Source organism: Dama dama, chromosome 15 (assembly GCF_033118175.1).
Source record: "Dama dama isolate Ldn47 chromosome 15, ASM3311817v1, whole genome shotgun sequence".
Lineage (NCBI taxonomy): Eukaryota > Metazoa > Chordata > Mammalia > Artiodactyla > Cervidae > Dama > Dama dama.
In genome coordinates, this window is record NC_083695.1 from 85140891 (window position 1) to 85168136 (window position 27246).

The 27246-nt window shown below is 52.9% G+C and overlaps 1 protein-coding gene and 1 non-coding gene across 3 annotated transcripts in view; one reads left to right on the forward strand and one right to left on the reverse strand.

Annotated features, from left to right (window-relative positions):
- Positions 1 to 27246, forward strand: part of GRK5 (G protein-coupled receptor kinase 5) — a 226240-nt gene that overhangs the window by 178575 nt on the left and 20419 nt on the right. The window contains exons 5-8 of one of the 2 annotated variants that reach the window (XM_061162762.1): positions 17562 to 17662; positions 19367 to 19459; positions 25667 to 25730; positions 26627 to 26767. In XM_061162762.1, coding sequence (XP_061018745.1) covers positions 17562 to 17662; positions 19367 to 19459; positions 25667 to 25730; positions 26627 to 26767 — 399 coding nt within the window. Of the gene's footprint in view, positions 1 to 17561; positions 17663 to 19362; positions 19460 to 25666; positions 25731 to 26626; positions 26768 to 27246 lie in introns of those variants that run through there. The other variant, XM_061162763.1, reaches the window with a different exon arrangement.
- Positions 14508 to 14597, reverse strand: TRNAY-GUA (transfer RNA tyrosine (anticodon GUA)). The gene is given in 2 exon segments: positions 14508 to 14543; positions 14561 to 14597. It is a non-coding gene; the product is annotated as a tRNA-Tyr (tRNA).

Sequence of the window (27246 nt, forward strand, 5' to 3'; positions counted from 1 at the left end):
TTTATGGCTGGATAGATAATTTTCCATTATGCATAAGCCCCATTTTATTTATCTCCTCATCAATTGACAGACACTTGGGACATTTCTACTTTGGGGCTATTATGAATCATGCTACTGTGACCATCCATGCACAAGTTTTTGCATGAACATGTATTATCATTTCTCTTAGCTATATACTTAGGAGTGGAATTGCTGGGTCACATGGTAACTTGATATTTAATCAGTTGAGGAATAATAGATTGTTTTCAAAGTGACTGCACCAGTTGACATTCCCACCAGCAGGTTATGAAGGTGCCAATCTCTCCACATCCTCTCCAGCACTTGGTATTTTCTATTTTGTTTTGTTTCTGTAATAATTCTAGTGGGTGTGAAGTGGTATCTCATTGTGGTTAGATTTGCATTTCCCTCATGACTAATGAGCACCTTTTCATGTGCTTATCGGCCGTTCGTATATCATCTTTGGAGAAAAGTCTATTCAAATCCTTTGCCCATTTTTAAATTGGGTTGTTCATCTTATTAATGTTGAATCCTGAGAGTTCTTTTTATGTTCTAGGTACAAGTCCTTTATCAGATGACTTGCAAACATTTTCTCTCATTCTGTGGGTTGTCTTTTTACATTCTTGATGGTGGCTTTGAAACATGAAGATATTTCATTTGATGACATTCCAATTCATTTTTGTTACTTGTTTCTAAATGACTTATTTTCATGTTGTCTTATCTGTCCTTGTAAAAAGGCCTGTTTTCTTTTAATAATTTTATTCATTTTGACTGTGCTGTGTTTTTGTGGCTGTGCAGGCTTTTTCTCTAGTTGCGGTGAGCAGGGGCTACTCTCTAGTTACGGTGCGCGGGCTTCTCATTGCGGTGACTGCTCTTGTAGAGCGCAGGCTTTAGGGCGTGCAGGCTTCATAGTTCAGTAGTTGCAGTTCAATAGTTGCAGCTTCTAGGCTCTAGAGCACAGGCTCAAATTTGTGGTGCACGGGCTTAGCTGCTCTGCAGTATGTGGAATCTTCCCAGATCAGGGATTGAACCCGTGTCTCCTACCTTGGCAGGTTGGATTCTTTACCACCGAGCTACCGAGGGTGGGCTACCACTGAGGGAAGCCCAGGCCTCAGTTTTTCGAGGATTAGGGTGTATATGGAGAAACATTAGGCCCATAAATCTCTCAGAACCTGTTACGAAGAACAGGGCCAGGTCTGGTCCTTCACTAGCACTCCAGCCCTGCTCCTGGTTGACATGACGCTATTCTTTAGGCCCTCTGGGTCCAGCAGTACAATCACCTGCTCTTGGATCTTTCTAGCAACTCCCCGAGATGGGTATTAGTGTAACCACTTTATAGGCCAGGCACCTGATGTTTGAGAAGGGAAGAGAGGTTGGTTTAGAATAGCAGAGGCAGGGCTTAGAAAGAACTCCTTAGGATCCTACTTCGGCAATGCTGCTTATAGAACATTTTGCGCTAGTTCATTTTAATTAGGCCCATGAGCAACTGTGCCAGGGCTCCACCCCGGCCACTAAGGCCAGGCAGGTGGCACCCAGTTTCAATGTGGTTTTGCTAGAAAGTATCCCTGGATTCCAGGGGAAGCTCAGACCTGGCTGAGGGTCCTGTTCAAGGGGCCTGCATGGGCTTCCTCTGACCAGTGAAGTGGGCAGGTGGGCTGGGACAGGCTTCTGACATGAACCAGCTTGGCATCCTCTGTGGGATGCCGGGAAAGCCCCGGAGCAGGCAGTGCTTGGAGGGCATTTCTTGCAGGAGGTCTGCTGTCAGGGCCCACAGATGCAGGCCTCTTTGTCTCTGTGAACAATGATAGGCTAAGCAGGGCAGTTTGTTCTTGTTAAAGGGGAAATTACCCATCAGCCTGAGTTGCTGCACAAAAGAAATCTATTCCTAGTGCTTGTTTGGCTCTCCGGAAAACATCCACCTTTTATAAAGTAAGGAGCTTGAATGAAAGGAAATAATAATTACTCCAAGTTCCTCTTTCTCTGGCCCTCCTGCTCACAGCCTCACTTCACTGGCGCCTCCTCCTACCCTATCCAAGCAGCAGCATGGGATCCCAGCTAGTGCAAGTAGGCTGGCTTCCTGGTAGGGGACAGTTCCTCGGCCTCTGGGGCAGTCAGAGGCTTCAACCTTTGTCCTCAGGGGCACATGGAACCCCGTTCTGCCACTTTCCAGCTGGGCATCCTTGGAGCCTCAGTTTCCCCATCTGAGTAGGGGGATGATAGCAGTGGTGCTCAAGTGGGCTCCTTTTTCTTTAAATCAACTCATATTTTAACTTAAATGTTTCAAAAGGAAATTTGTTATCTGGAATGGCCTGGAAAGCCGGTATTGGTTTGTTGTACATAAAGATAACAGGAAAATTTGACATGACATCCTAGATGGGTGCTATTTTGCTCATCTAAGGCTCTGAGCTTTCTCTTTGTTTTGAAGGGAAAGTAGCAAGTGTTAGAGACAAGTTAGCAAGACTGCGAGTAGCATCATGCTGAGACTTTCTTCCTGATGATGGAGGACTCCAAGGAAAACTGGAAAGGGGGATACTTTTTTCACTGAGTGATTCAATGTTATTTCATTGTGTCCTTGCACCTCCAGGCTAAGACCACTTCATCACCTTTGGAACATGCTGGGCTGTCTGCCTCCTAACTGTGATGCATTTGACAAATGCCGGCTTGTTGTTGGAAGAGATAGCATGACCTAAAGCAAAGGGCACTGGACTAGGAGTGGGGCTCACTCTTGAATCTCCCTTCCTGGGGTCTGGGTCCTTGAGGAGTTGGCTCAGAATCAGCCTAACCATCTAACCAAAGCTTGGTCTCCAGGCCAACCAAGGCCACAGAATATGGGCAGCTTTGGCTAAAGCCTCCCTTCCTACTGCCTGCCATGTCTTCCATGGGGTTTGAACTCCAAGCCAGGGCCTTGGAGCCAGCTTTTCGTCTCTGCTAAGATCACTTGACTCTTGTCTGTCTCCCAAGCACCCAGATCAACATCTCCATCCTGTTGTCAGTGAATGTGGTCAGCTCAGGATCCACCTCTGCTTGAACCCCTCCTGGGCAGGGCCTGACTTGGTGGCCAGTTGGGCTGGAAGGACAGCTGGACCAGTGGGACATGCACCCTGGGTTTTCCCACTTCCTACCACAGCACTGCAGAAAGCCTCAAGGGTGGAAGAAGATTGAGAAGAGAACTTGAGAAAGGAACTTCCTGGGAATGGCTCTTACTGCGAGCCAAACACTGTTCTTAGAGCTTTAAATAACTCACTTAATCCTCACATCTACCCCATGAATTAGTATCTCCATTTGAAAGATGAGGAGATGAAGACACAGAGAGATTAAGTAACTTGCTCAAGGTCACACAGCTGGCATGAAGGAAGCCGAAGACTTCAGAGTCTATGCTCTTGCCCCTTCCCTATCCTGCTCTCCTAAGAACCCAACCTGGCTCCCTGCCTTGGGCTCCACTCACACTTCCTCTTGATTGAAGAACTATTAGTGAGCAGGGAGCTAGGGTGCTGTTTTGAAGAGCAGCAGGGCTCCTGGGTCGTTTCTGCAGCCCCCAGCACTACATAGCTCCCTGTGGAGGGCCCCTGCTGCTAAGCCATGCTCAGAATGAAGGACTGGGCCTCCAGGAGTCCTGGTGCGCTGGGAGATAACCCTTATAGCCCGTTCTCAGGGACCATTCTGCCAGCACCCCAAAGGGAAAGAGACAACACCGCCTAGAGTATGCTCCAGCCTCCAGGGATCTCAGGGGCCACCCAGTCCAGGGCCTGGCCACAGTTTCAGCTGTAGATTTCCTGATGCAAAGATGCGTGGATCTGCTGTGGTTGAGCAGGCCTTTGGCTCTCTTCTCCATCGTGGGCCCTGGCTTTTAGAAGAACACTTATGACTTTTTGGAACCCAGTTTTTTGAAACTACTGGGCGAAGCCAGACTCCTCATTCCCTAGATGAGGGAACTGAGGCCCACGAGGAGCCAGGTCCCTGAGGGTCATACAGCTGGAAGAGGAAACTGGAACATTCCTCACCGGGCTTCCCACTCCCCTCTGCTAGAAGGATGGCACAGAGACACAAAAAGGAAAGTTTCCTGGCTTCGTTTACCGCCTCCCACCCCAGTTGGCCTGCAGCAGGGCCTGGACTCCTGGGAGACTCTCATTCTTTGGATCAGTACTGGTCTAAATGCAGTGCAAAACTGAGAAGACCCCTGTTTAAGTGTAGGTGGCTTCCCAGATGGGGCTAGTGGTAAACAACCTGCCCGCCAATGCAGGAGATGAAAGAGTTGTGGGTTCGATCCCTGGGTCAGGAAGATCCCCTGGAGGAGGGCACAGCAACCCACTCCAGTATTCTTGCCTCGGTATCCCATGGACAGAGGAGCCTGGTGGGCTACAGTCCTTAGGGCCGCACGACTAAAGAGATTTAGCCCAGCACAGCCCTTAAGGGTATCACTGAATCTAACCCTCTCACACTCCTTTACTAAGGGCGGATATTAACGAGGGAGGCAGGGCAAAGTAACATTATTTCATTTTTTTGAAAATCTTTTTTTCCAGATTTTTTTAAAAATGTAGACTGTTTTTAAAGTCTTTATTGAATTTGTTACAATATTCCTTCTGTTTTATGCTTTGGTTTTTTGACCATGGGGCATGTCTAGCCAGGGATCGAACCCCCACCTTCTATGTTGGTAGGCAATGTCTTAACCACTGGACCACCAGGGAAGTCCTAAGTAACACTGTTTTAGCACTTACAGTACGCTGTGTGTTTTACACCTTTATTGCATGCTGTCTTCATGACAGTCCTGTGTAGTAGACACGATTGTCCTTGTTTTACCTTGGAAAAAGGGCTTCATTAAGCGTAAAGCTGAAAAAATTAATAACAGGGACCAACACAGACACCTGTATGCAAATATCCATACTAGCATTATTCACAATTGTTGAAAAGTAGAAACAAGCCATGTTCATCAGCGGATGAATGGATAAGCAAAATGAGGTCTGTCGTACAATGGAATATTATTCAGCCATAAATAGGCATGAAGCCCTGACACCTGCTACAGCGTGAATGAATCTTGAAAACACTAGGCTAAGTGAAAGAAGTGAAATGAAGACATGAAAGTCGCTCAGCTATGTCTGATTCTTTGCAACCCCATGGACTATATGGTCCATGGAATTCTCTAGGCCAGAAAACTGGAGTGGACAGCCTTTCCCTTCTCCAGGGGATCTTCCCAACCCAGAGATAGAACCCAGGTCTCCCACATTGCAGGCAGATTCATTACCAGCTGAGCCACACAGGAAGCCCAAGTGAAAGAAGTCCGACATAAAAGGCCACATTTGTATGATTCCACTTATGTGAAATGTCTATAGTAGCCAAATTCATTGAGACAAAGAAAACTAAAGCTTACCAGAGATTCAGGGGAAGGGATGGGGAGTTATTGCTTAATGGGTATAGAGTTTCTGTTTGGGATGATAAGAAAGTTTGAGAAAAGATGGTAACAGTCAACATTACGACTATGATTAATGCTGCTGAAATGTCTATTTACAAATGGTTAAAATGGCAATCTCTCCATTATGTCTATTTGACCACAAGTAAGTAAAGAAAAAGAACAACAGAGAAAGAGTGATGATGAGATGTTACCCCAGTCTGTCTGATTCTGGAACCTGGAAGCTTTCCTTTCCACTGTGTCATCTTGTCAGAGGTTGACCAATGTCACCTTCTGAGCTGCTTCATGAAGGAGCGAGTCGGGGTGGGGGTGGCAGGTGGGCTGAGGGCTGTGTGGACAGGCTGGACCCTCCTGTGTGCGATCCACTTCCTGACGCCCAACCTTTGTGCTGTGTCATTAGCATTTTCTCCTGCCCCAGACTCTCTGCACAGCGTTTTCAATGGCTGTGTAATTGTCCCTCAGACAGACCCATTTATTTCTCCCCACCAACTTCCCTGGAAAACACGCCGTCTGTCCTCAGCCTGATGTCTCGGGGCTCCGCACGGCAGGCCGGGGCATGCCTGTCCAAGTTCCTCTTCCTTTCTTGTGACCTTCCAGGGCAGAAAATTGGAGTCTCCTTTGATGCTGGTGGAGCCGGCTCTGCCTCTGACCCCTATTCCTGTGTGTGTGGTATTTCCTTCCCAGAATTCCTCTTTAGAGAGTGTCTGGAGACAGTGAAGCCAGCCGCAGGCTTCCTGAGAGACAGCCTCCCCGCCCTCAGCACTGCCTTGGATGGGCAGACACTGGTCTCTCTGACCGTGGGTCTTGGGCAGAGAAATGACATCCTGGGAGTTTCAGTCGAGTTTCCCAGGATCTTGAAAGATGCCTGCCCTCCTTCACTCCTGAGCCGCCTGGAATGAAATCTTCACTGGAGAAATGTCTTCCCGGGCCAAGGTATTTGCAACACAGCTTCACGCTGAAGCGGGCCTGGAGTCTGTGGACTGGAGGGTGTCCTGGAAGATGGAATATTGGCTTGCTGTGCCCTCGCCACTCACGCGCAAGGAATGAGACACCCCCGGGTGTGCACGTTCTGCACCCCGGCCCCCATCGGACCCGGGCCCTGCTCGTGAATTACCTGCACGTGACCATCCTGACCCAGAGCGGAATTGGCTGGATCCGAGCCCCTCGCCAGGAAAAAGCCTGCTTCTCTGGGTCCTGAGCGCCAGCCCTCAGCCTGTGTAAACACCGAGTCATCTCCCAACGCGAGCTCTGGGCCCGCAGTTCTTGACCGGGGATTATCAAGTTGACAGAGCCCGGCTGGCCTCTCGCTCCAACGTCCAGGCACGTTTCGTTTTGTTAATTATCCATTTTTGCTTTTGACGTAAAAAAGTCAAGGTCTGGGTCAGGGCCACTTATGTGTTTTCCTTTCTTTCTCATTAAAGTTGCCCAGCTCTCAGAACCTCTGGCTAAATTCTACCAGTGTTTAAAAATGCTCTCGCTTCCTGACCTCTAAAAAATCCTTCATCCTGATTTCTGCGAAGCCACTTAAAAACAGCAAAGGATGTAAGGGACAAGACGTTTTACAGCCCAGTCTGCTCTTCCCTCCTTGGAGGGTGAGGGCTGCATTTCACTACTTCGCTGACACAAAGAATGTGACACTTTGTGACCTGGGGTGACCAGGTCAGCAGGGGCACCCTCAGAGGGCTGGGACCTCATGCAGGGCCTACTTGTTCAGAAGACTTCCTGACCCTGTAGCCCTTCACCAGTGGATGGTCTCTGTGAACCTGCTCTCTGCCATCTTAAATTTGTCCAGAAAAGTGTCGGTTTTGCCATAGGGTTAGGGTTGTGTGCATGCTAAGTCACTTCAGTTGTGTCCAACTCTGCAATCCTATGGACTGTAGCCTGCCAGGCAAGAATACTGGAGTGGATGGCCATGCCCTTCTCCAGGCAATCTTCCTGACCCAGGGATCAGGCAAGTTCTTTACCGCTAGCTCTACCTGGGAAGTGTTAGAGTCAGGGTTAGGATTCTTTCAGAGTGCTGGTCTTCTCATTGTCTGGCCACATCCCCTTTATCCTCTGAGCCTTGATAAGACCTCACCTTGGCCATGAGGTCACCTCTCTGAGCTCGTCCTTCTAGGGGCTGAGAGGCCACACCACACTTGGCCACTCTCACTCCCTACCAGCCTTGAACTCCTGCCACTGGCCAAGTGAGTCGGTTTAGGGGTCACTGGGGTGCAGCTCATGACCTGGGCACAGAACGGACACTCAGGGAACCTGATGTAGCAGATGGACGGAGTCAGCTTGGACCCTTGCAGGAGAAACAGAGGGCTCCTTGCTTCCTGACTTGTATCTGCCACAGCAACAAGCACCTCTAAGTCTGCTCACGAAGGCAGCTCCTGTCCCCTGCAATATTTTCCTGGCATGGCAGAGTAACCAGCTAAACCCAGGGTCAGCCCTGAACTGGTATAAGAGATCATTGCCCAAAGACTTAAGGAGATCGCCAGGGTGGCCGCATATCCTGTCTGCGTCATAATGGAACCACGGGCCTTACAAAGGACACTGGGCTGCTTCCCACCACACTGTCAGTGCAATGGCCTTCTTCACCTTCTCCAGCCATGAGAAGCCCCAGAGAAGCCCTGTGAGCCCCTCAGACTCTGGGCCTTTGGCTGTTTATCACAGAAAGATAAAGGCACAGAGTGGCTGTCAGGCAGGAGGGGATGCCTGGGTGCCCCTCTGGAGAAAGTTTCCTTCAAGACTGAGTGCTGTCTGTCAGAGACAAGGGAAGATCCAGGTTTTGTGGTGGCTGAAGCTTAAATAACGTTGGGGGAGAGTCTTTTTTAAGAAGAAAGAACAGAACATTAGGTACCAAAGTGAGTATTTCCTGAGAATGAGAAAAGAAATCACAACGGACGCCTGCAGCCTTGGAGATTCAGTTCTTGTCACCTGAGATCTCCATTTCCCGGAAGCACTTGTGCAGACTTGCTTCCTCTCCCGCAGAGAACACTCAGTAGCTCCCCGGACTGCAAGTAAGAGGCCCCAGAGCTTCAGCTCCCTCTGCTTTGGGGTGAATTACTTCTGAATGGAGACCATGCCCACCTCATGGCCAGCAGCAAGCCTCACCTCTCCTGAGAGTGTAAGAGAGGTGCCACGAGACTTGTCATTTTCCCAGCTTCTACCCCAAGGACCACCAGCCACCAGCTGCCTGTCCAGCATGTGTCTCTGCCCTCGGGGGCTGCATCTGGCACGTGGTGCTCAGGCCACGTGGTCCAGCAGCCTTGCTGCCCACATGGACACCCGGGGAGGAGCTCGTGTCTGGGCCGAGAGCTGCAGGATGCAGTTGTCTGGCCTAGTCGGGCCCGGGAGCCACAGTCTCATAGCCCTTTTGGTCGAGAGCACTTGGCTGGGCTGGTTCACTTTTCCAACAACCAAGATAACCAAACCCTGCCTTTCCCTTTGGTTCTGTTCTTGTCTGGGGCTCGTTGGATCGTGCCTGCTGCCTGGCGGGTGCGGAAGACGAACTACTCCAGATGGACCCAGGCTCCGCGGCCCCTCCCTTCTCCACACGGCACTGAAGGTTTTGATTAAAAGGTGGAAGAATGGCGCTTTCTCTTCCTGTCAGCCAGACCTTAAATCAACTCTGGAGTGAAACGTTGTCCAAGGCTGCCGATCGGCAAACGCTCTCCGTTGTCTGCCGGCTGTGATTGTACAAGCAGGTTTCATTTGCAGCCGGGATTTGGGGATTGGAATGAGCCCTGCTTTGCCCACCTCCTTCCCTTCCTGCTTTCTTCACCCAATTCCTGTTCCTAGCGTCAGGCAGGCTGAGCTGAGTTAGTTTTTATGGAACTCGGAACCAGCCAACTTGAGCTGGGAGAGAGAAGAGGGAGGGGAGGGGGAGAGGGAGACTTTGGAGGGTCCTCCTCACCACCAGGCCCAACTCCTGATTTTACAGATGGTGAATTTGTCTGGAGTCTTGGTGGCAAATGGCAGATACTTAACTCCCAGTTGCTCAAAGGAGGAATTTATTGAAAGGGTCAGGGGATACAGTTAAATGAAACTGTCAGAGAGACACAGCTCTACATGGGCTCAGGAATCAAGATGCTTCTCCCAAGGCAGTTCCAGGTCCCCCACCTCCAGCCCTAGCCCCAGCCACCCTCAAGCCTCAGTCCACAGTTTCTACCCCAAACAAACATTCCAACCAGTTGTAACTAAGAAAATCCCAAAGAACTGATTGGCCCAGTTGGCCCAAAGGCAGGAGGTAGACCAGATGACCTCATGAAGGCATTTCTGCTTTGAATGAACATGTGCACACACATTTGGTGAACAAATGTTTTGAGCATTTACTGTGTTCAGAGCACATTGTAAGTTCTTTTCAGTGAAGAAGGGTGGAGAGATGGCAGGTTTTGGAGCTGCACAGGCCTGGATTTGAACCTCAGGTCATCTGTTTATGAACTGTTCTGTCTACGGGCATGTAGGGAGTCCTAGCCACTCGCCAAGTGCTTTACTCAATTCAGATGAGACAGGAATAAACAACATTTCTGCCCCTTGAAGAGCTCCCTAAGACTCAGCATCCACAAGCCCCACCTAGGGCATCATTCTGGGGAGCGATGGAAAGTGTGAATTCATGGGAAAAGTTGCCTGGAGGGGCCAGTAGCTATCAGCCGGCCCCTCTCCCAGGCGCCCATGATGCCTCTGACCCTGGCTCTGTTAGAAGCTGATTCCCACCCCTGCCCCCGCCCACGGCTGGGCCTGGGCAGCCCCGTGTGCAGAGCTTCCCGCCATTGACGCAGATCTCCTCGTCAAGGGTCAAGGGGTGGCCAGGGTATGGCCGTGGGAGTGCCTCTCCCTGGTTCCTGTCCTGGAGGAGAAGTGAGTTGGCCCCCCCAACAAACAATTGCCTCCAACCTGGTATGGGTAGGATAGGCAACCCCCCCTTGCCGGAAGCCACCTATTTGGAAGGAAGGGGACCCCCTGGGACCCCTGTCTTCCAGAGTATCTTGCCTCTCTTGCTCAGCTTTTCCTGAAAACCAGGTCTGTCCACATGGAGAAATTGCAAACAATTTACATGGGGAATGTCAACTGCCCACATATGAAAATATACACATCATTAAGCCCTAAGTGCTTGCGTCTGGAGATAGAGCGGACAGTCTCCTGGGCTGACCTTTTGTTCACTGATGGAACTGCTGCTAATGAGCAGGGAGCTCCTTGGAGGGATGTTTTCATATGGTGAAGCGAAGCATATGCTGGCCATTAGCCTGTGTGTGTGAGTGTGTGTGTGTTTGTGTGTGTGTGTGTGTGTGTGTGTGTGTGTGTACACGACAGTGCAATACAAACAGTGCTCACCAAAACACACAGCGTCCACTGCACCTCATTATCCAGCCCCACCAGCCTCCAAAGAAGGCTTGCTCTCCAAGACAGAGTCACATCAGCACTCACTATTCGAGGAAGACTATGGCATCTGTGGAGGACCTGGTGGTACTTAGGGATAAGGCTCTCTGACCAGATTGCCTGGGTTTGAATCTTGTCTCTGCTCCCATGCTAGCTGTGTGATCTTGGGCAAGTTACTTAACTTCTCGGGGTCTATTTCTGCATCTGTCAGATGGACATGATAAAACCTTTGTTCTTGTTGTTCAGTCGTTCAGTCATGTCCGACTCTTTGCAGCCCCATGGACTGCAGCACACAGGCCTCCCTGTCCATCACCAACTCCCGGAGCTTGCTCAAACTCATGTCCATCGAGTTGGTGATGCCATCCAACCATCTCGTTCTGTCATCCCCTTCTCCTCCTGCCTTCAATCTTTCCCAGCATCAGGGTCTTTTCCAATGAGTCAGCCCTTCACATCAGGTGGCCAAAGTATTGGAGCTCCAGCTTCAGCATCAGTCTTTCCAAAGTATATTCAGGACTGATTTCCTTTACAATTGACTGGTTTGATCTCCTTTCAGTCCAAGGGACTGTCAAGAGTCTTCACTAGCACCACAGTTCAAAGACACCAATTCTTTGGTGCTCAGTCTTTTTTATTGTCCAGCTCTTATATCCATACATGACTACTGGAAAAACCATAGCTTTGACTAGACGAACCTTTGTCAGCAAAGTAATGTCTCTGCTTTTTAATATGCTGTCTAGGTTTGTCATTGCTTTTCTTCCAAGGAGCAAAAGTCTTCTGATTTCATGGCTGCAGTCACCATCCTCAGTGATTTTGGAGCCCAAGAAAATAAAGTCTCACTGTTTCCATTGTTTCCCCATCTATTTGCCATGAAGTGATGGGACTGGATGCCATCATCTTTTTTTTTTGAATGTTGAGTTTTAAGTCAGCTTTTTCACTTTCCTCCTTCACCTTCATCAAGAGGCTCATTAGTTCCTCTTTGCTTTCTGCTATGGGGTGGTATCATCTGCATATCTGAGGTTACTGATAATTCTCCCTGCAATCTTGATTCCAGTTTGTACTTCATCCAGCCCGGCATTTCACATGACGTATTCTTCATACAGGTTACATGAGCATAATACTACTTTGAGAGATTAAAAAAGATACCCCATGGGAAGTTCCTAGGACTTAACATATAATAGGTGCTCAAGAAATCACAATGATGATGAATGTTGTCAGTGGGAGGTGGGATTGTGCGGAAGGCCCTGTGAGCTCAGAGAATCATTTTGGATGAGGTTGCTTCGGGAAAAGGTCCTGAAGACTGCATAGAGTTTGGACAATGAGCCATGACGGGTGGCAAGGGCTCCTTCCATCAGACTAGCAAAGGCCTGGTGGCTGGAAAGCCAGAGTTTACCCAGGAAATGAGTGTGCAGTGGGAGTGGAGGGCATGATGGGGAGGCAGGTTGAGGAAGGCCTTTAGGGCTGGATCAAGAAGGCACTGAACTTGGTCTGTTGGCAGTGGGGCTCATCTCTGCTGTGTGAGATGGAAAAACTCTCTTGGGGGCTGTTGCATCCATGTACGAGCAGGTGGATGCAGAGGCTTGTGAGGGCCTACTACTAGTTAGTCCAGGCAAGAGAAGAGAATTCTTGAAACATACCAGGGCTGAGATTGCTGTGTGTGCCTGTCCCCATCTGTGAAGTGGGGACAAACTGGTTTTGAGTGGGGACAGCGAGGCTGAGGCTGTGTTCTTTCCCTTAAGCGGCTCAGGACACCTGGTTAGAGCCCAGGCAGCTCAGATCTACCGGCCCGAACTCTGCCCACTATGGAGCCCCCCCACTGTTGGTCTGCTCCCCCTGGCCAGCGCCGTGACTCAGAGGGGTCTCTTTTCTCAGTTTTTCCATCTGTGCCACCAATGGGGTTGCATCATTGAGGCCCCGAGGCTCTTCCCAGGAGAGCGCTCTGTGTTCTCCCCCTCCTCCTGTATCCTCTGGGCTCCTGATCTCTAAACAAGTGTCGGGCCTGTGTTTCTGGAAGGCTCCAAGGGTGACAGGAGAGGTGCTCGCTTTGGGATTCTTGGCAGCTGCAAAGGAGGCATTGGAGAGTGGTTTCGGGGCCCAGCCATGCCTCCATCTCTCAGCACCCCCAGGGACACCGGCCACATACGGTGGGTGCCATCTCCACTCTGACCTCTTGACATGAGGAACTTGGATGCTTCGGGAACAAGGTCGCCAGACATCACAGGAAATGAGGTTCCTTCCTCCCGCTGGTCACCTTGATGCAGAGGGCAGCGGTGGCACCAGCCCCGGGGAGAGCAGGGGTAGCAGCCCATGGCCACCAGCACCCCCCCCCAACCGCCCTTACGGTGCCACCCTTGGCCTGATGATTCAGCCATCAGTGAGAACCAGCCTGGCAAGACATGACCGCGCCAGCTGTTGCCCTTATTTAGCTCTATCTGGATGAGCCCTCCTCCCCGTGAGCAGCACCCCTACAGCTCCCTGCTTGCCCTGCCTCCCGGCCTTTGGGCCGCCCCCCCACCCAACCCTGGTGTAACCCCCACCTCTCCCTCAAGATCCAGCCCTCTCCAGGGGGCTATTTCACTTTTCACCTAAATTCTTACTGCAAAGGCCGCTCTCCTCAGGTCAGAGATGAATCACTCGGTAATTATTTCAGGTGTGCCATCTGGCCTCCCTCCTCTGATGGGGAATGGGGGATGGAGGGAGGGTGATGGCGGGGGAGGGCGGGGGGCTGGTCATCCCCTGGGGTGTCTGCGAGCGCAGCGCAGCAGCAAGGGGCTCAATAGCGCCACCTGGTGGACCAGCTGCGGATGACCTGTGGAGGCCGAGCGGGGGTGGGGGTAGGGGGGCTGGGGGACTGTCGGTCTGCCCCCGGGGCTCCATCCCTGTCACTGGAGGTTGCTGAGGGAGGCAGAGGCTTGGGCGTGGTGGATGAGCCGCACAGGCTTCCTGGGTCGAGGGCTGAGTTAAGCACCCACGGAGGCTTCCTACCCAGACCAGACCCATGCTTCCCCCCCGCCGCCCCCATCCCTTCCTTTCCAATCTCGATCCCTGAAGCACCCCAGGTAATGCCTGTTAGCCCGCTGCTGCTAAGTCGCTTCAGTCCTGTCCGACTCTGTGCGACCCCAAAGACAGCAGGCAGCCCACCAGGCTCCCCCGTCCCTGGGATTCTTCAGGCAGGAATACTGGAGTGGGTTGCCATTTCCTTCTTTCTGTTAGCCCGCATGTTACCCCAGATCCAGCACATGATCCCGCTTAATCCATTGCTATACAGATGCAGCTTCAGGACAAATCCTTAGCTCTTCTAACTAACCAGATCCTCCCACCCCGCCCCCAGCAGGCTCTAACTCTCTCCTCCTTAAAAATCCTGAGGCCTGCAGTGCCCCGAATCCCCGCTGGTCGCCTATACCATCCCTGCCTCCATGTTGCAGAGGTGTCTGTGGAGGAGAGGATGGGAGGTCTGGCCCAGGCCCCATGTTGAAGTTTAGGGTCCTGGGCAGTGAGGCGACCTGAGGGCACTGAACAGGGAATAAGTGAAGTCACTCAGTTGTGTCTGATTCTTTGCGACCCCATGGACTGCAGCCTACCAGGCTCCTCCGTCCATGGGATTTTCCAGGCAAGAGTACTGGAGTGGGTTGCCGTTTCCTTCTCCAGGGGATCTTCCTGACCCAGGGATCAAACCCGGGTCTCCCGCATTGCAGGCAGACGCTTTACCGTCTGAGCCCCCAGGGAAGCCCGCAGCAACTAAGGCACTTCCTTTGAGCTGGAATCGAACCAGCAACCTAAGGATGTCCACATTTATCGAGTCTACAGTCCTCCGCTCTACCAGCTGAGCTATCGAAGGGTGCATATGAGAACAGGGAGGTGGGGCCAAAAGAGAGGAGGGGGCTTAGGGAAGTGTGAAGGTGTAGAGCCCACGGGGCCCCTGTCCCATTTAACTGGCCTGCACCGTTTACGTTCGGAACGACACCAAGGGATCTTCTTATTGTGCTGTGGTGTCCAGAAAAACACTTGGACCGCCCACCCCTCTTGCTGCCTCAAAAGTGTGTTTTGGTAACACACACAGCAGGAAGCCCAGGACCTGTGGCTTAGGCATCGTGAACAGGCGAGTCTGTTCCCGCCTAGGTCTGGGCTGTCTGGGCAGACCCCAGGTCTGGAGTGCGTCTGGGCCGTCGCGGGGCTGGAGGTACAAAGGGGCGGGTGTGCGGAGTCTCCTGACCCGCGGGACCTGCCGGCCACTGGCCCCGTCCGACTGCAGCCCCAAGTGGTACTGAATTCAAGGTCCAACTGCAGCCCCAAGTGGTACTGAATTCAAGGTCAGTTTTACATTCCACGGGGAGGGGTGGGGCAGGTTATTTTCCTCTGGTGATGGGCGGCTTCTACCCAAAGACACAGACCCACAGAGAGTGGACAAGACACACCCGAGCTCAAGTGCCACACCCGTCCCCCACCCCAAGGGAGAAGAAACAGGGAAGTGTCTTGGGCAAAGAGGTGTGTGTGTGTGGGGGGGTGTTCTCTTGCTCCACGTGTGACTCGGGGGTAGGACAGGTGGCCCTGTTCCTCTGGGAACCACGTCCTTTCTCACCAGGCTGGAGGGGAGCTCGGTGGTCTGCAAGCCCGAGTGTGCACAGCTGTGTCCCTGAGGTGTGAACTGTGTTTTAAGACATCTGGAGTTGGCCGTGGAGATGCCCTCTTGAGGGGTGCCCGGGGTGCCTCTTGAGGTCTATGGGGTCACAAATAGTCAGACAGACTGAGCGAATTTCACACTTCACTCGGTGCCTACGTTCACACTCCTGTGTTAAAGTTGGATCCTGCAGGCTGGGACCCCTTGAGGAGACCACCTGGTGACCGGAGAAACAAAGTGTCATTTCTAACACTGGTGGCCCGAGGGGGTTCCAGGCCCCAGGGAGAATTTTACCAGCGACCGTGACCAACACCTCTTCTCCAGGCTGCTTTCAGCCCCATGAATATCCGAGGGCCTCGCGGTCTTTTCTGTTTGGTTAGAAATTAAGGGAATATCTGTGACATGGAGGGGAGTGACCCCAGTCCTTCCTGCTCCATCCTGACCCTCGGCTCCATCCCAGAGGAACAGTCCCACTGGAGAGAGCCCTAGCCCTGCCTGCTGGAGCTCTTGGGGCCTTCCTTAGCCCTCAGGGCAGTGAGGGGGTCATTCCTCTCCAGAGCCCACCTGGCCAGGAAGAAACACCCCTCCCTTCTCCAGCCCACCTCACAGGCCTCCTGGGACCAGCAGGGCTTAGCTTCCTGGAAAGAGATCTGAAACCGTGTGGAATTCTCCTGCCTTCAAGCCACAGAGGACAGACTGTGGTCACCGGGACCTCAGGGCCCTTTTTCTTATGTGACGCATCAGACCTTGCCTGTGGGCTGGGGAGAGCCTTCTCAGTTGGGAGAAGGACCAACACCCTCAGATTCCCCTGATGTGACTAGAACAGCAAATTCCTCTTTGAGCAGTGGCACGGCCCACCCTCCCAGCAGGTTTGGCTTTTTACGTTTCCAGCTTAAAACTGCCGACAGCTTCTTATTCCCTTCATATTGGCAGAAGGTGTCGTTCCCCAGCGTTACTCAAGAGGGGCTTTAGTTGGAATTGCTTCGTCTCTTCACGTCATCGAGCCAAAGACTGAATTTAAACCCGTGGTCGTTAAACCAAACGCGTCATCACCAGCTATTAACTCCCCGCGGGGCTTTGAGTGTGGGCAGCGCCCCCAGAACTCTCCTGCCAGCCGGTTCCAAGGAATGACGATGCTGTGACTTCACGCACAGCTGAGCCGCCCCCAGACCCCCGGAAGCCCCTCCCGTCTGCTCAGGAGTGGGTAGGGCCCAGGCGGGAGGGCCCAGGAGGTGTGGGAGGTCTGAGGCCACATTCTGCTTTGCCTCTGACCCCCTCCTCAGAAGTTTTCCCAGCTGACCCCCCACCCTCTGCAATAACACCCACCCCACCCCCACCCCCACCCCAAGACCAGCAGCTCACCGCCCTGAGCATCCTCTGTATAAGTTCCAGGTCAGCCCACAGCTAAGGTCACATCTCAGGGGCCTCCTGGGAGACGGCAGTGAATGAGGGGAGAACACACAGGTGGTCTAGACACCCCACCACTTCCAACCAGCTTCACTGTAGACCCGCCCAGCCTGGTATAAATCCTGTCTCTGCCGCCTGCTGGTGACCTTGGGCAAAGGTCTTAACCTTTCCGAACCTTAGTTTCCTCGTCTATGAAATGAGCATCATAGTAGTGGCATCCACTTCTTATGGCTTCATTGACTGGTTCCTGGAGAAACGGTTATTTCTGACTGTCCTCCTGGTAATAGCGAGGCCGTGTCCGGAGCAAGCCATGTGGGAGTGGGATGCAGACCTGGCAAACCCAAGCCAGGCCCGTGTCACAGCCTTCCCCTGCTCCCCCGGGTGCAGAGCCACCCCTTCTCCTGCTCCAGACCCTCTGACACCCGCCCTCCGGGGACACAGCCCCCCTGTGACTAAGGGACAGGGGCAGCTATTGGGAGGAATCCCTTCACTGTGAGTGTTCACACCCTGCCCTCGGTTCCGACCACAGCCCGGGACATGGGATGTCACAATCTGTGTTCGCAGAGGAGGACAGTGGGGCTCCGAGGAGCAGGGTGGCCTTACGAGGTCACCACACTGTCAGCGGCAGAACCAGAAATCTGACCCGGAGCCCTGGCCAGTTGGGTCACCACCTTCCATCGCCGCCACCTCCCAGGTGCAGGTGGGAGCGGCCCCCGTGGCAGCCCGGCCCCCTGCCCCCTGCCTCACTGATGCCTCCTCTTCTCTTCCTGCCCCCAGTCCCCAGTTTTCATCACCCAAGTTGGACGGGACCTGGTCTCCCAGACGGAGGAGAAGCTCCTTCAGAAACCCTGCAAAGAACTTTTCTCGGCCTGCATGCAGTAAGTGCTCCGAGTCCTGGCCTCCCCTCCTTTGTCTGGGGGTCACGACCCTCAGCCTCCTTATGGGTCTCCACCCGGCCACCTGGAAAGGGGGCTGCCTCCCACCACCCCCCCTTGGAGCGCTGGGCACCCGGGGGCAGGTCTTCAGTGCCCGAGGGCCCCCGCCAAGCCCCCCAGTGGCCCGTGTATGAAGGGAAAAGAGCCCAGGGTGCCAACTGTAGAGAAACATGTGCTTCAGATGATGTTGAAACAAACCAGCTCCCAGGCCGCTGAGACGGAGGCACATGTAAAGCTCTGCCCCAGTCTGGCTGGTTTGGAAACCCTTCCTGCCCATCCCACCCACCTACCCCCCGCCCCAACTGCTGCCACCCCCCTGCACTGCTGCCGGAGCGGGGCTGCAGGCCGCCCCCGGCCACACCCCACCAGCTCATCGCAGGCTGCAGCGTGACACGAGACGCGTCAGTGGGTGTGGTGCCAGCCGAGCACCAGTTAGGCTCCATCATCTCGCAAGGATGAGCCGCGAAGCTACATGTAGGCGCTGGGCTGACACCCGTTCCTGTGTCCACACGCGCCCTCCCCGTAAGCTGACAGGCAGGGGCACAGACAGACTTACCCGCCAAGATCACAGCAGGCGTGAGGGCACCCTCGTTCAGACTTGGCGGCCCAGACATTAATTAGGCACCTGCTGTGTGCATGTCACTCAAGGGAGACCTTGAGAGCAAGAATGCAGTCCTGCTTTCATGGCTTATTGCCGACACTCCATGCACTGTGGGAAGAGCTAGGATGTTCTGGGGAGGGTCAGCTTGAGGCCCAGCCCTGTGGCAGGTGCTGGGGAGAGACCACTGTGGGCAGAATCCAGGCTTGGAGGTGGCGGAGGGTCAGCCCTGACAGCGGGTGGTGGGGGTGTCCCTGGGCTGCCCCCCTGCCCTTGAGGGAGTGGCCATCCTGGCCCCCGATGCAGGCCCCTGTTCTCAGGTTTGGCTGGACACAGTCTTCAAGGTTCTCTCACTCTGAGTGTCCCCTCCCTTCCCCAGGTCCCAAGCGCCTGGGCTTGACTGGTCAGTGTGGCTGTGGCTGCTTTTTAAAGGGAACCAAGCCCAGCCCTGCCTGCAGCCAAGTTCAGAACCCTCCAGGGCCTGGCCTGGGACCTGGCCCGCAACAGGTGCCCAGTAAATTCTACTGCAGGTGGCTTCACTGGTCCTGACCAAATCCAGAGCCCGTGACCCTCGGCCTCTTGCCAAGACACCTCTGCCTCAGAGTCCCAATTCCTCCCCCGTGCATAGTTAAACATTGCTCAATTCTCATCTCAGCTCCTGTCCCTCCTTCAGAGAGATCTCCCGGACCCCTCAGGGGCCTCACTTCCTGCTAACTCATGATAACATGCCCCTGGGGTCATTTATTTATTTGTGGTCTGTCCCCCTCACGATGCCACGGCTCCTCACTGCCATGTCCCGGAACCCAAGCAGTGCCCAGGGCAAGTACTGACTACACGTCTGCGGGTCAGTCAGTCCGTCTCAGACAGGCTTTGTAGAATGACCGGGGCCTGGCTCGACTCCCGCTGCATCTGTTGGAGGCCTCTGTGTGTCTGCATTTCCAAAGCCTGGAGGTGCAGGAGGCCGGGCGGTGACCTGCTTCTATGCCCCTGCCCACCTGCTGCAGAGTCAGGATGGTGAAGTGTTCATCCGTTTGTCCCCTCCGAGCTAGGTCTGTCCACGACTACCTGCGGGGAGAACCCTTCCACGAGTACCTGGACAGCATGTATTTTGATCGCTTTCTCCAGTGGAAGTGGTTGGAAAGGTGAGTGCTTCCGGGGTGGCACACCCCACGCACAAGTGTGTACAAGTGTGTGTGTCGGCAGGTGGGGATATGAGTTTTTCCCGTGACAAGTTATATAGAAATCAGTTACCTCCCATGGGTCCATGGCTCAAATAAAATGAAGCATTCTTTTCCTGTTAATTTCTTGAGTATTCTAGAAATGCTGTATGCTTATTATTTTGCACACAACACACACAAACTCATTCACACATATACTCAGCATTCTGTGCTTATTTTTTTGGTTCACAGTCTTTGGGAAGTCTTTCTCTGCCAACATAAAGGCCTGCCATATTCTTACACGGGGGCTTCCCAGGTGGCGCTGGTGGTAAAGAACCCGCCCGCCAATGCAGAAGACATAAGAGACTCAAGTTCGATCCCTGGGTCAGGAAGATCCCCTGGAGGAGGACGTGGCAACCCACTCCAGTGTTCTAGCCTGGAGAATCCCATGGACTCAGGAGCCTGGGGCTACAGTCCATGAGGTCACACAGAGTCAGAGGTGACTTAGCATGCACGCGCATATTCTTACATAGATGTGCACATTTCTCACGTAACCCCCCCGCCTACTGATAGACATTGGAGATTGCTCTCCTTTTATGTGCAACCTTCCCTAAATAGTGAATAACTTTGTACATAAATCCTTTTTAAAATATTTATTAATTTGGCTGTGCTGGATCTTAGATGTGGCCCTCAGGATCTTCAGTTGCAGCTTATGGGACCTAGTTCCCTGACAGGGATCAAACCTGGGCCCCTGCATTGGGAGCGCAAAGTCTTAGCCACCAGACCACAAGGGAAGTCCCTGGCCATACATCTGTATGTACTTTCAGAGATACATCATGGATATTCCTAGCAGAGGAACTCCAGGGGCAGGGTTTTCAGCTGTGAGGGGCGGCTAGATCTCCCTCCCCAACTGCTGCCCACTTCCTAGTCCCGCAGTGCCCCAGGTGGCTGCTTGGCCTCAGCTTCAGCCACGCTGTTCTTGGGCTGTGAGAGCCAGGTTTCCCTCTTGTTTACCTTTTCATCTCTAATCGTGGGTGAGACCAAGCATCTTTTCATGTCTTTTATTTGCCACCTTATGCTTTTGAACTGTGGTGTTGGAGAAGACTCTTGAGAGCCCCTTGAACAGCAAGGAGATCCAACCAGTCCATCCTAAAGGAAATCAGTCCTGATTATTCATTGGAAGGACTGATGCTGAAAGCTGAAAGTCCAATACTTTGGCCACCTGATGCAAAGAACTAACTCATTGGAAAAGACCCTGATGCTGGGAAAGATTGACGGCGGGAGGAGAAGGGGACAACAGAGGATGAGACGGTTGGATGGCATCACCGACTCGATGGACATGAGTTTGAGCAAACTCTGGGAGTTGGTGATGGACAAGGAGAGCCTGGCGTGCCACAGTCCATGGGGTCGCAAAGAGTCGGACACGACTGGGCGACTGAGCTGAACTGACTCTCTTTAGAGTGCTCCTGCACACACAGTGGTGAATTGGTCAGGCAGAAGTGGCCTCTGAGTGACTGAGAGAAAGGAGAGGCCGTGAGTATGTGGCTTGCTGGGTCACCCAAGAGGGCTTAGTGCAGCCAAGGGGGCACCCCGGCCCAGCACCCCCGAGTGGTGCTCTGCCCACTACAGCATCCCAGGATCTGCAGGTCAGGGCAATGTTTGCTTAAAGACATACTGTGGGGACTTCCCTGGTGGTCCAGTGGTTAAGACTATGCCTTCCAATGCAGGGGATGTGGGTTTGAAACTGGGTCAGAGAACTCAGATCCCACATGCCACTGGGTGTGGCCAAAAATAAAAAAACAAATAAATAAACACAACGTTGTAAATCTATTAGTTTGCTCAGCCATGTCTGGCTCTTTGAGACCCCATGACTGTAGCCTGCCAGGCCCCTCTGTCTGTGGGATTCTCCAGGCAAGAATACTGGAGCGGGCTGCCATTCCTTTCTCCAGGGGGTCTTTTTCACCCACGGGTCGAACCCGGGTCTCCTGCATTGCAGGCAAATTCTCTACCATCTGAGCCACCAGGAAAGCAAATAAATAAAAAATAAAGCCATAGGGGGTGAGCTGGTAGGCGAGGATGGGAGCTCCCCCTCCCTCCACCAGGGTTCCCGTGCCCGCAGGGCCTGGCACACACTGCCGTACGTATACACTGTGGGCAGAAAGCCAGGAGCCCTCCTGCTCCTGCACGTGTTTTGGATCCGTGCTGAGTCCCCTGCAGACGCCTAGGACGCGAACCTGGGGGACACGAACCCCCGAAGAGCTGCACTCACTGCCCTCCCTGCCCTCTTCAGGGAGATCTGAGGATACACCCCGCCCTACATCCTGGGGGACGTTTGTCTCTACCCTGACCGATGGAGCAGCGGACGGGTTTCTCTGTTGACACGTGGCCCGCCTCTGGCCACCTTGCCCGTGCATGCCCTGGCTCCGGGAGCCACGCGTGGGCCACCAGGAGCCCAAAGCCTGATCTGAGTCCCAGCTTGGCCTCCTCCTGGGGGGCCAGGGGAGGGCTGCTCCCCTCTCCACCCCTCGGCTTCCTCACCTGTGATGTGGGGATAATAGCAGTGCCTGCCTCGGGGGCGTGGTGAGGATGCGACGAGAGCACAGCTCAACAAAGCTAGCTGCCTTGGGAGGTTAACGGCTGAATGTCATCGTTGTCATGCGTCGTCACCGAGCCCTTTGGCTCAGCCGTCACCACACCTGTCTAATGTCTTGGAGGGAGCAGCTGACCCTTGTGGAGTGCTATCTGGTGGGGAGATACTCATTTTGCCCCACTTTGCCCCACAGTCTGGAGCCCTGGGCTGCATTACACAACCCCGATCTGTGCCCGCCTTCCCGGGGTGGTGGCATGAGGTCAGGACACTGAACCTGGTCTCCAAAGCAGACTGTCTGGACCCCAGTTCCAACTGCACTGCTTACCAGCCGAGACCATGGGCATCTCATTTCACCTCTCAAAGCCTAAGCATGCCCATCTGCCAGATGACTGCAGATTCTCAGGATTACCTGTGTCCATGAACAAGCTGCTTCGAGCAATGGGGATTGTTACCATAGAGACCCTCAGAAGGGGCCACGTCCTTTATCCCTAGAGTGCTAATGATGACATCTGACACTCAGAGGCTTACAGAGAACCTTTGGATATATATATATATACCTTTCCAACATCTCCATTTTACTGAAGATGCAAGGCTCAGAGAGGTTGAGCGTGATGACACCCTCGGTCGTGTCTGACTCTTTGCGACCCCATGGACTGTAGCCCACCAGGCTCCTCCATCCACGGGATTCTCCAGGCAAGAATACTGGAGTGGGTTACCATTTCCTTCTCCAGGGGATCTTCCCGACCCAGGGATCGAACCTAGGTCTCCCACATTGCAGGCAGACGCTTTAACCTCTGAGCCACCAGAGAAGCCCTATATATATATAAAACGTATATATATATGTTTTCAACATCTCCATTTTACTGAAGATCCAAGGCTCAGAGAGGTTGATGGGTTAGCCCTGGGTCACACAGCAATGGCCTGGCAAGGCTGGAATCTGAAGCCCAGGTCCCTGGCTCAAGTCCTTCACCCTGAGTTTACCCAAAATCCTGTTCCAAAGGAAGCCTTTAGCTGCGGCCCCTGGCTTTCACTTTACTTGTCAGGACCAAACACATGAAATAGAGAAATGGACTTTTAAAATCAGTGCGTCGACCTCAAAAGAGTTGTGCCCTTTTGAGGCCATTAAGCTGTTGAAGCCAGCAAAGCAGGACCCTGGCCTAGAAATGCCCTAAATGACTGACAGCATCCCCGCTTCCCCCCCCTGCCTTTTTTCTTGCTAACAAGATCATGGCCTGTTGGTGCTGTACTGTTGAAATATTAAAGGGATTTTTTTCCCTCCCAAGGTTAACCAAGAAATTCCTCGGAAATTGTATTACACTCATTTCCCCCAGCAGAGGAGCTCTGCGGTAATGTCGACCGACTGTTTGTTCTCCATGTATCGTAAACTGTTAGGCCTGGACGCCTTCATGTGGTTTCGAGGGCAGCTGGAGGAAACGCTTCCCAGGGCCGCATGTTGGATGCAGGCGCATGGCAGGTTTGCTCTAGGCCAGGCCGCGCGTGTGCAAGATGCAGAGCAAGGGGGAGTCCGGCACAGGGGCAGCCTGGACCCTGCTTCCTAAAGAAACACCAGGGAAGAGGCAGTGAATCACACACATGAATTCCAGACAGGCCAGGAAGCGTCCAGAAGAATAACGCCTAAGAGAATAGCGTGGTGCCGAAGCTATGATTTCCACTGAAACCCAAATCCTCTTCAGGACCCAGCAGCGAGAAGAGTTTCCATGGGAGATTCATTCAAGAGCCACTGGGTGACCAGAGATTCACTGGTCTTTCTCGAGATGATCCAGTTCTTTGGCCCACTCCAATCTCATGCCAATCCCCACCCTGGTGAAGATCCTTGGGGTGGGTTTGGGGATGCTCAAAGATAGCCCTCGAGAGTCAAGAGCCAATTTTAATATTGTAAAAGCTGTTGCTTCTTCTTACCCATTAATCGATTGATGGCTTTTTCCGTTGTTTCCATATCTTGGCTATTGTGAATAATGCTGCAATGACCATGACAGTAAAATATACAATGAAGTATTACTCAGCCTTAAAAAAAAAAAAAAAGAAGGAAGTCCTGCCATTTATGACAACATGGACGGACCTGGAGGACATTATGCTAAGTGAAATAAACCAGACACCGAAAAACAAGTACTACGTGATCTTAGTTATATGTGGAATCTAAATAGACTCATAGAAGCAGAGAGTAGAGTGGTGGTCGCTAGGGGCAGGGAGGGGATGGGAGAAATGGGAGATGTTGGCCCAGGGTACAAGGTTGAAGTTATGCAAGATGAGTCAGTTCTAAGGATCTCACAAACAACATGGGGACAAGAGTTAACGGTACTTATCATTTACTGAAAATTTGCTAAGAGGGTGGATCTTAAGTGTCCTTGGAAGAAAGGAAGGAAAGAAGGGAGCAGGGGTGGGGGGATGCTAATTTGGGGAGGTGATAGGATGTTAATTAGTTTGACTGGATGATCATTTCACAATGTATACATATATCAAAACATCAAGTTGTACACTCTGTCAATTATACCTCATTAAAGCCAAAAAAAGAGGGGGGGAAAACCTGACTCTTCTTAGCCAAACAGGCCAGCAATGAGAAAACACACTCTATCTACAAGGTGGAGGCCTTTGCTGCAACTAAGTGGCTATTTCTTTCTTTATTTACTCCATGAGCCCCACCTTTGCCCCACGAGATCGGAGGTTTGTCTCATTAGACATTATAAATGGCTTTGGCTAATTAAAATGGGGAATTGAGAGACATAAGGTGATTAGTCATAAATATCAGTGGCGCTAGTGGTAAAGAACCCACCTGCCAAAGAAGGAGACGTAAGAGTTGCAGGTTCAATCTCAGGGTCGAGAAGTTCCCCTGGAGAAGGGAATGACAACCCATTGCAGTGTTGTTGCCTGGGAAAGCCCATGGACAGGGAAGCCTGTCCAGGGTGCCGTCCGTAGGGCCGCAAAGAGTCGACCATGACTGAAGCAACAGAGCATGCACACACACACACACACCTTTTGGCAGAAAGGATCTCCTCCTGTCCTGGGGTTCAGAGGAGTCCAATGCCCTCGGTCCTTGGTGAGAGAGTAACCAGCCTGGACGTGGGGACCAGCGGTCTCTCTGTTCCCAGGAGGCCCGTCTTCCCAGGGCACGTCTGCAGGAAGGAACAGCTCGGGCGCCTGGGGACAGGAGGCGCAAGCTGTTCCGCCAGGCAGGTGTGGACGGAGGGCTGCGGTTTCCTTCCTGGCCTCCGTGGGACACCGAGCCTGACTCCTGGCCCTCTCTCTTCTCCCTGCACCGAGGACACAGCTTCCTTCTGAGTGCAGCCGCAGGATTTGCATTTGGGAGAGAGGGGAACCACAGGGAAAGTGCAGTGAGGCAGCCTCTGCTCACATTTTTCAAGCCTCCTGCTCTTTGCTTCCAGTCCAGGGCCGAGGGCGCCCAGCCCCGAGCCAGTGCTCAAGGGTCGCATCTGCAGCAGTGGTTCCTGAGGGTCCCCAGGGCGGGGTTTGGAGGTGTGTGCCTTGCCCCGCTCAGCTCCTCTCAATGCTGCCCTTGTCTTTTTCTTCTTAATTCTGCATCTTAATGCTGTGAGACCCATGCTGGATTTTTGCTTTTCTTCCAGGCAACCGGTAACCAAAAACACTTTCAGGCAGTACCGAGTACTAGGAAAAGGGGGCTTTGGGGAGGTGAGTGAACATCCACATATTCATGAAAAGTTTCTGAACTCTTGACACCTTTTTCTGTCCCTTCCGGATTGGCCTGAAAAGTGTCCGAAGCAGGGCTTCTGAGCAAATGGCTGGGTCACGCGCCCCCTGGTGGAGAAGGCGGGTGAGGCTGGGGCCTTGGGAAGGTCACCGGTGTCTGAGGAAGGGAAGGAGGGTGTCTGGATGAAGATGCTCTTGGAGCCAGCCTCAGGCAGGGTTCAAGTCTACAGAGGGAAATGTGTGTCCTTGATTGTGTTTGGAGGGTGAAGTGAGGACATGAGGGGCCTAAGTATGGCCGGGCCATGCTGTTAATATGCACCGTTGTACTTAACCTGATCTTCCCCAACCTTGTCATTCCCGTTTTAGAGATGAGGAAAACTGACATTCAGAATGGTTAGGTAACCCAGGCAAGGTCACACAGATGAATAGGGGCAGAACTAAGACCAAATCCAAATGCCCTGGGTCTCATTCCTCCCAGGGGTCTCCCTGACTTCCCCCCCTCCCGAAATAAGCCTCTCCTACCAGCAGCTGGTGCTTCAGAGTCCCCAGTTATTAGCGGCTGCATCTGGTTAGAAGCTTGGGACAGGGAAAATCTAGTTGTCCTCGGAGAGAGGAACAATTCTTTCGGCCTTGGCCACCACCTAACCTGGTATAAATTGCTGCTTCTCCGCCTCCAAGGGCTTGGGTTCACCTGAGATGGCATCAGACCCAGATCTTGGCCAGGCCTTGCTGAGTCCTGAGGCTGGGATACCCACAGGCCAGGGCACAGCTGGCTTTGGCCGCCGTGGTTCCCAGCCGTGGAGACACCCCATCCTGGCCTGGAGGGAGCCTCAGAACTCACGTGCTGTGTGCCCTTGTCTTCTCTCTTGCCCCCTCAGGTCTGTGCCTGCCAGGTTCGGGCCACGGGTAAAATGTACGCCTGCAAACGCTTGGAGAAGAAGAGGATCAAAAAGAGGAAAGGGGAGTCCATGGCCCTGAATGAGAAGCAGATTCTGGAGAAGGTCAACAGTCGGTTTGTGGTGAGTGTCAGGGCCTGGGGACAGCCCCCACCTCCAGGTGACCAGAAGTGAAGCAGAGCCCCCCCCACCCCAGGTGGCCGGAAGTGAAGCAGAGCGCCCCTCCTCCGGGTGACCTGTGCAGCCACAGGGAGAAATCACTTCTGGTTTTGAAGGCACCACAACAGACAACGCTGCCCCGGGTCCATCCGTCCTTCAGCATCCCTTTGGCATATTTCTGTGGGGATGTCCAGGAGATGAATTCCTGGCGGAGGAATCACTCTGTCAGAGAGCGTGTGCATTTCCCCCAGTTACAGCCCCACCAGTTGGGCCTGATGGCACGCGGCGCCATCCACCCAGGCTGCCTGCATTCCCCAGAGCTGGCGGGTTTTGTAAGGGGACGCCCAAAGAGGACAGAAGTTCTAACCACCTGATGCACGCACATGATTTTGTGACATGAAAGCAACAGACCCCGTCCTGTCGGGACCCATGAAAGGTGCCAG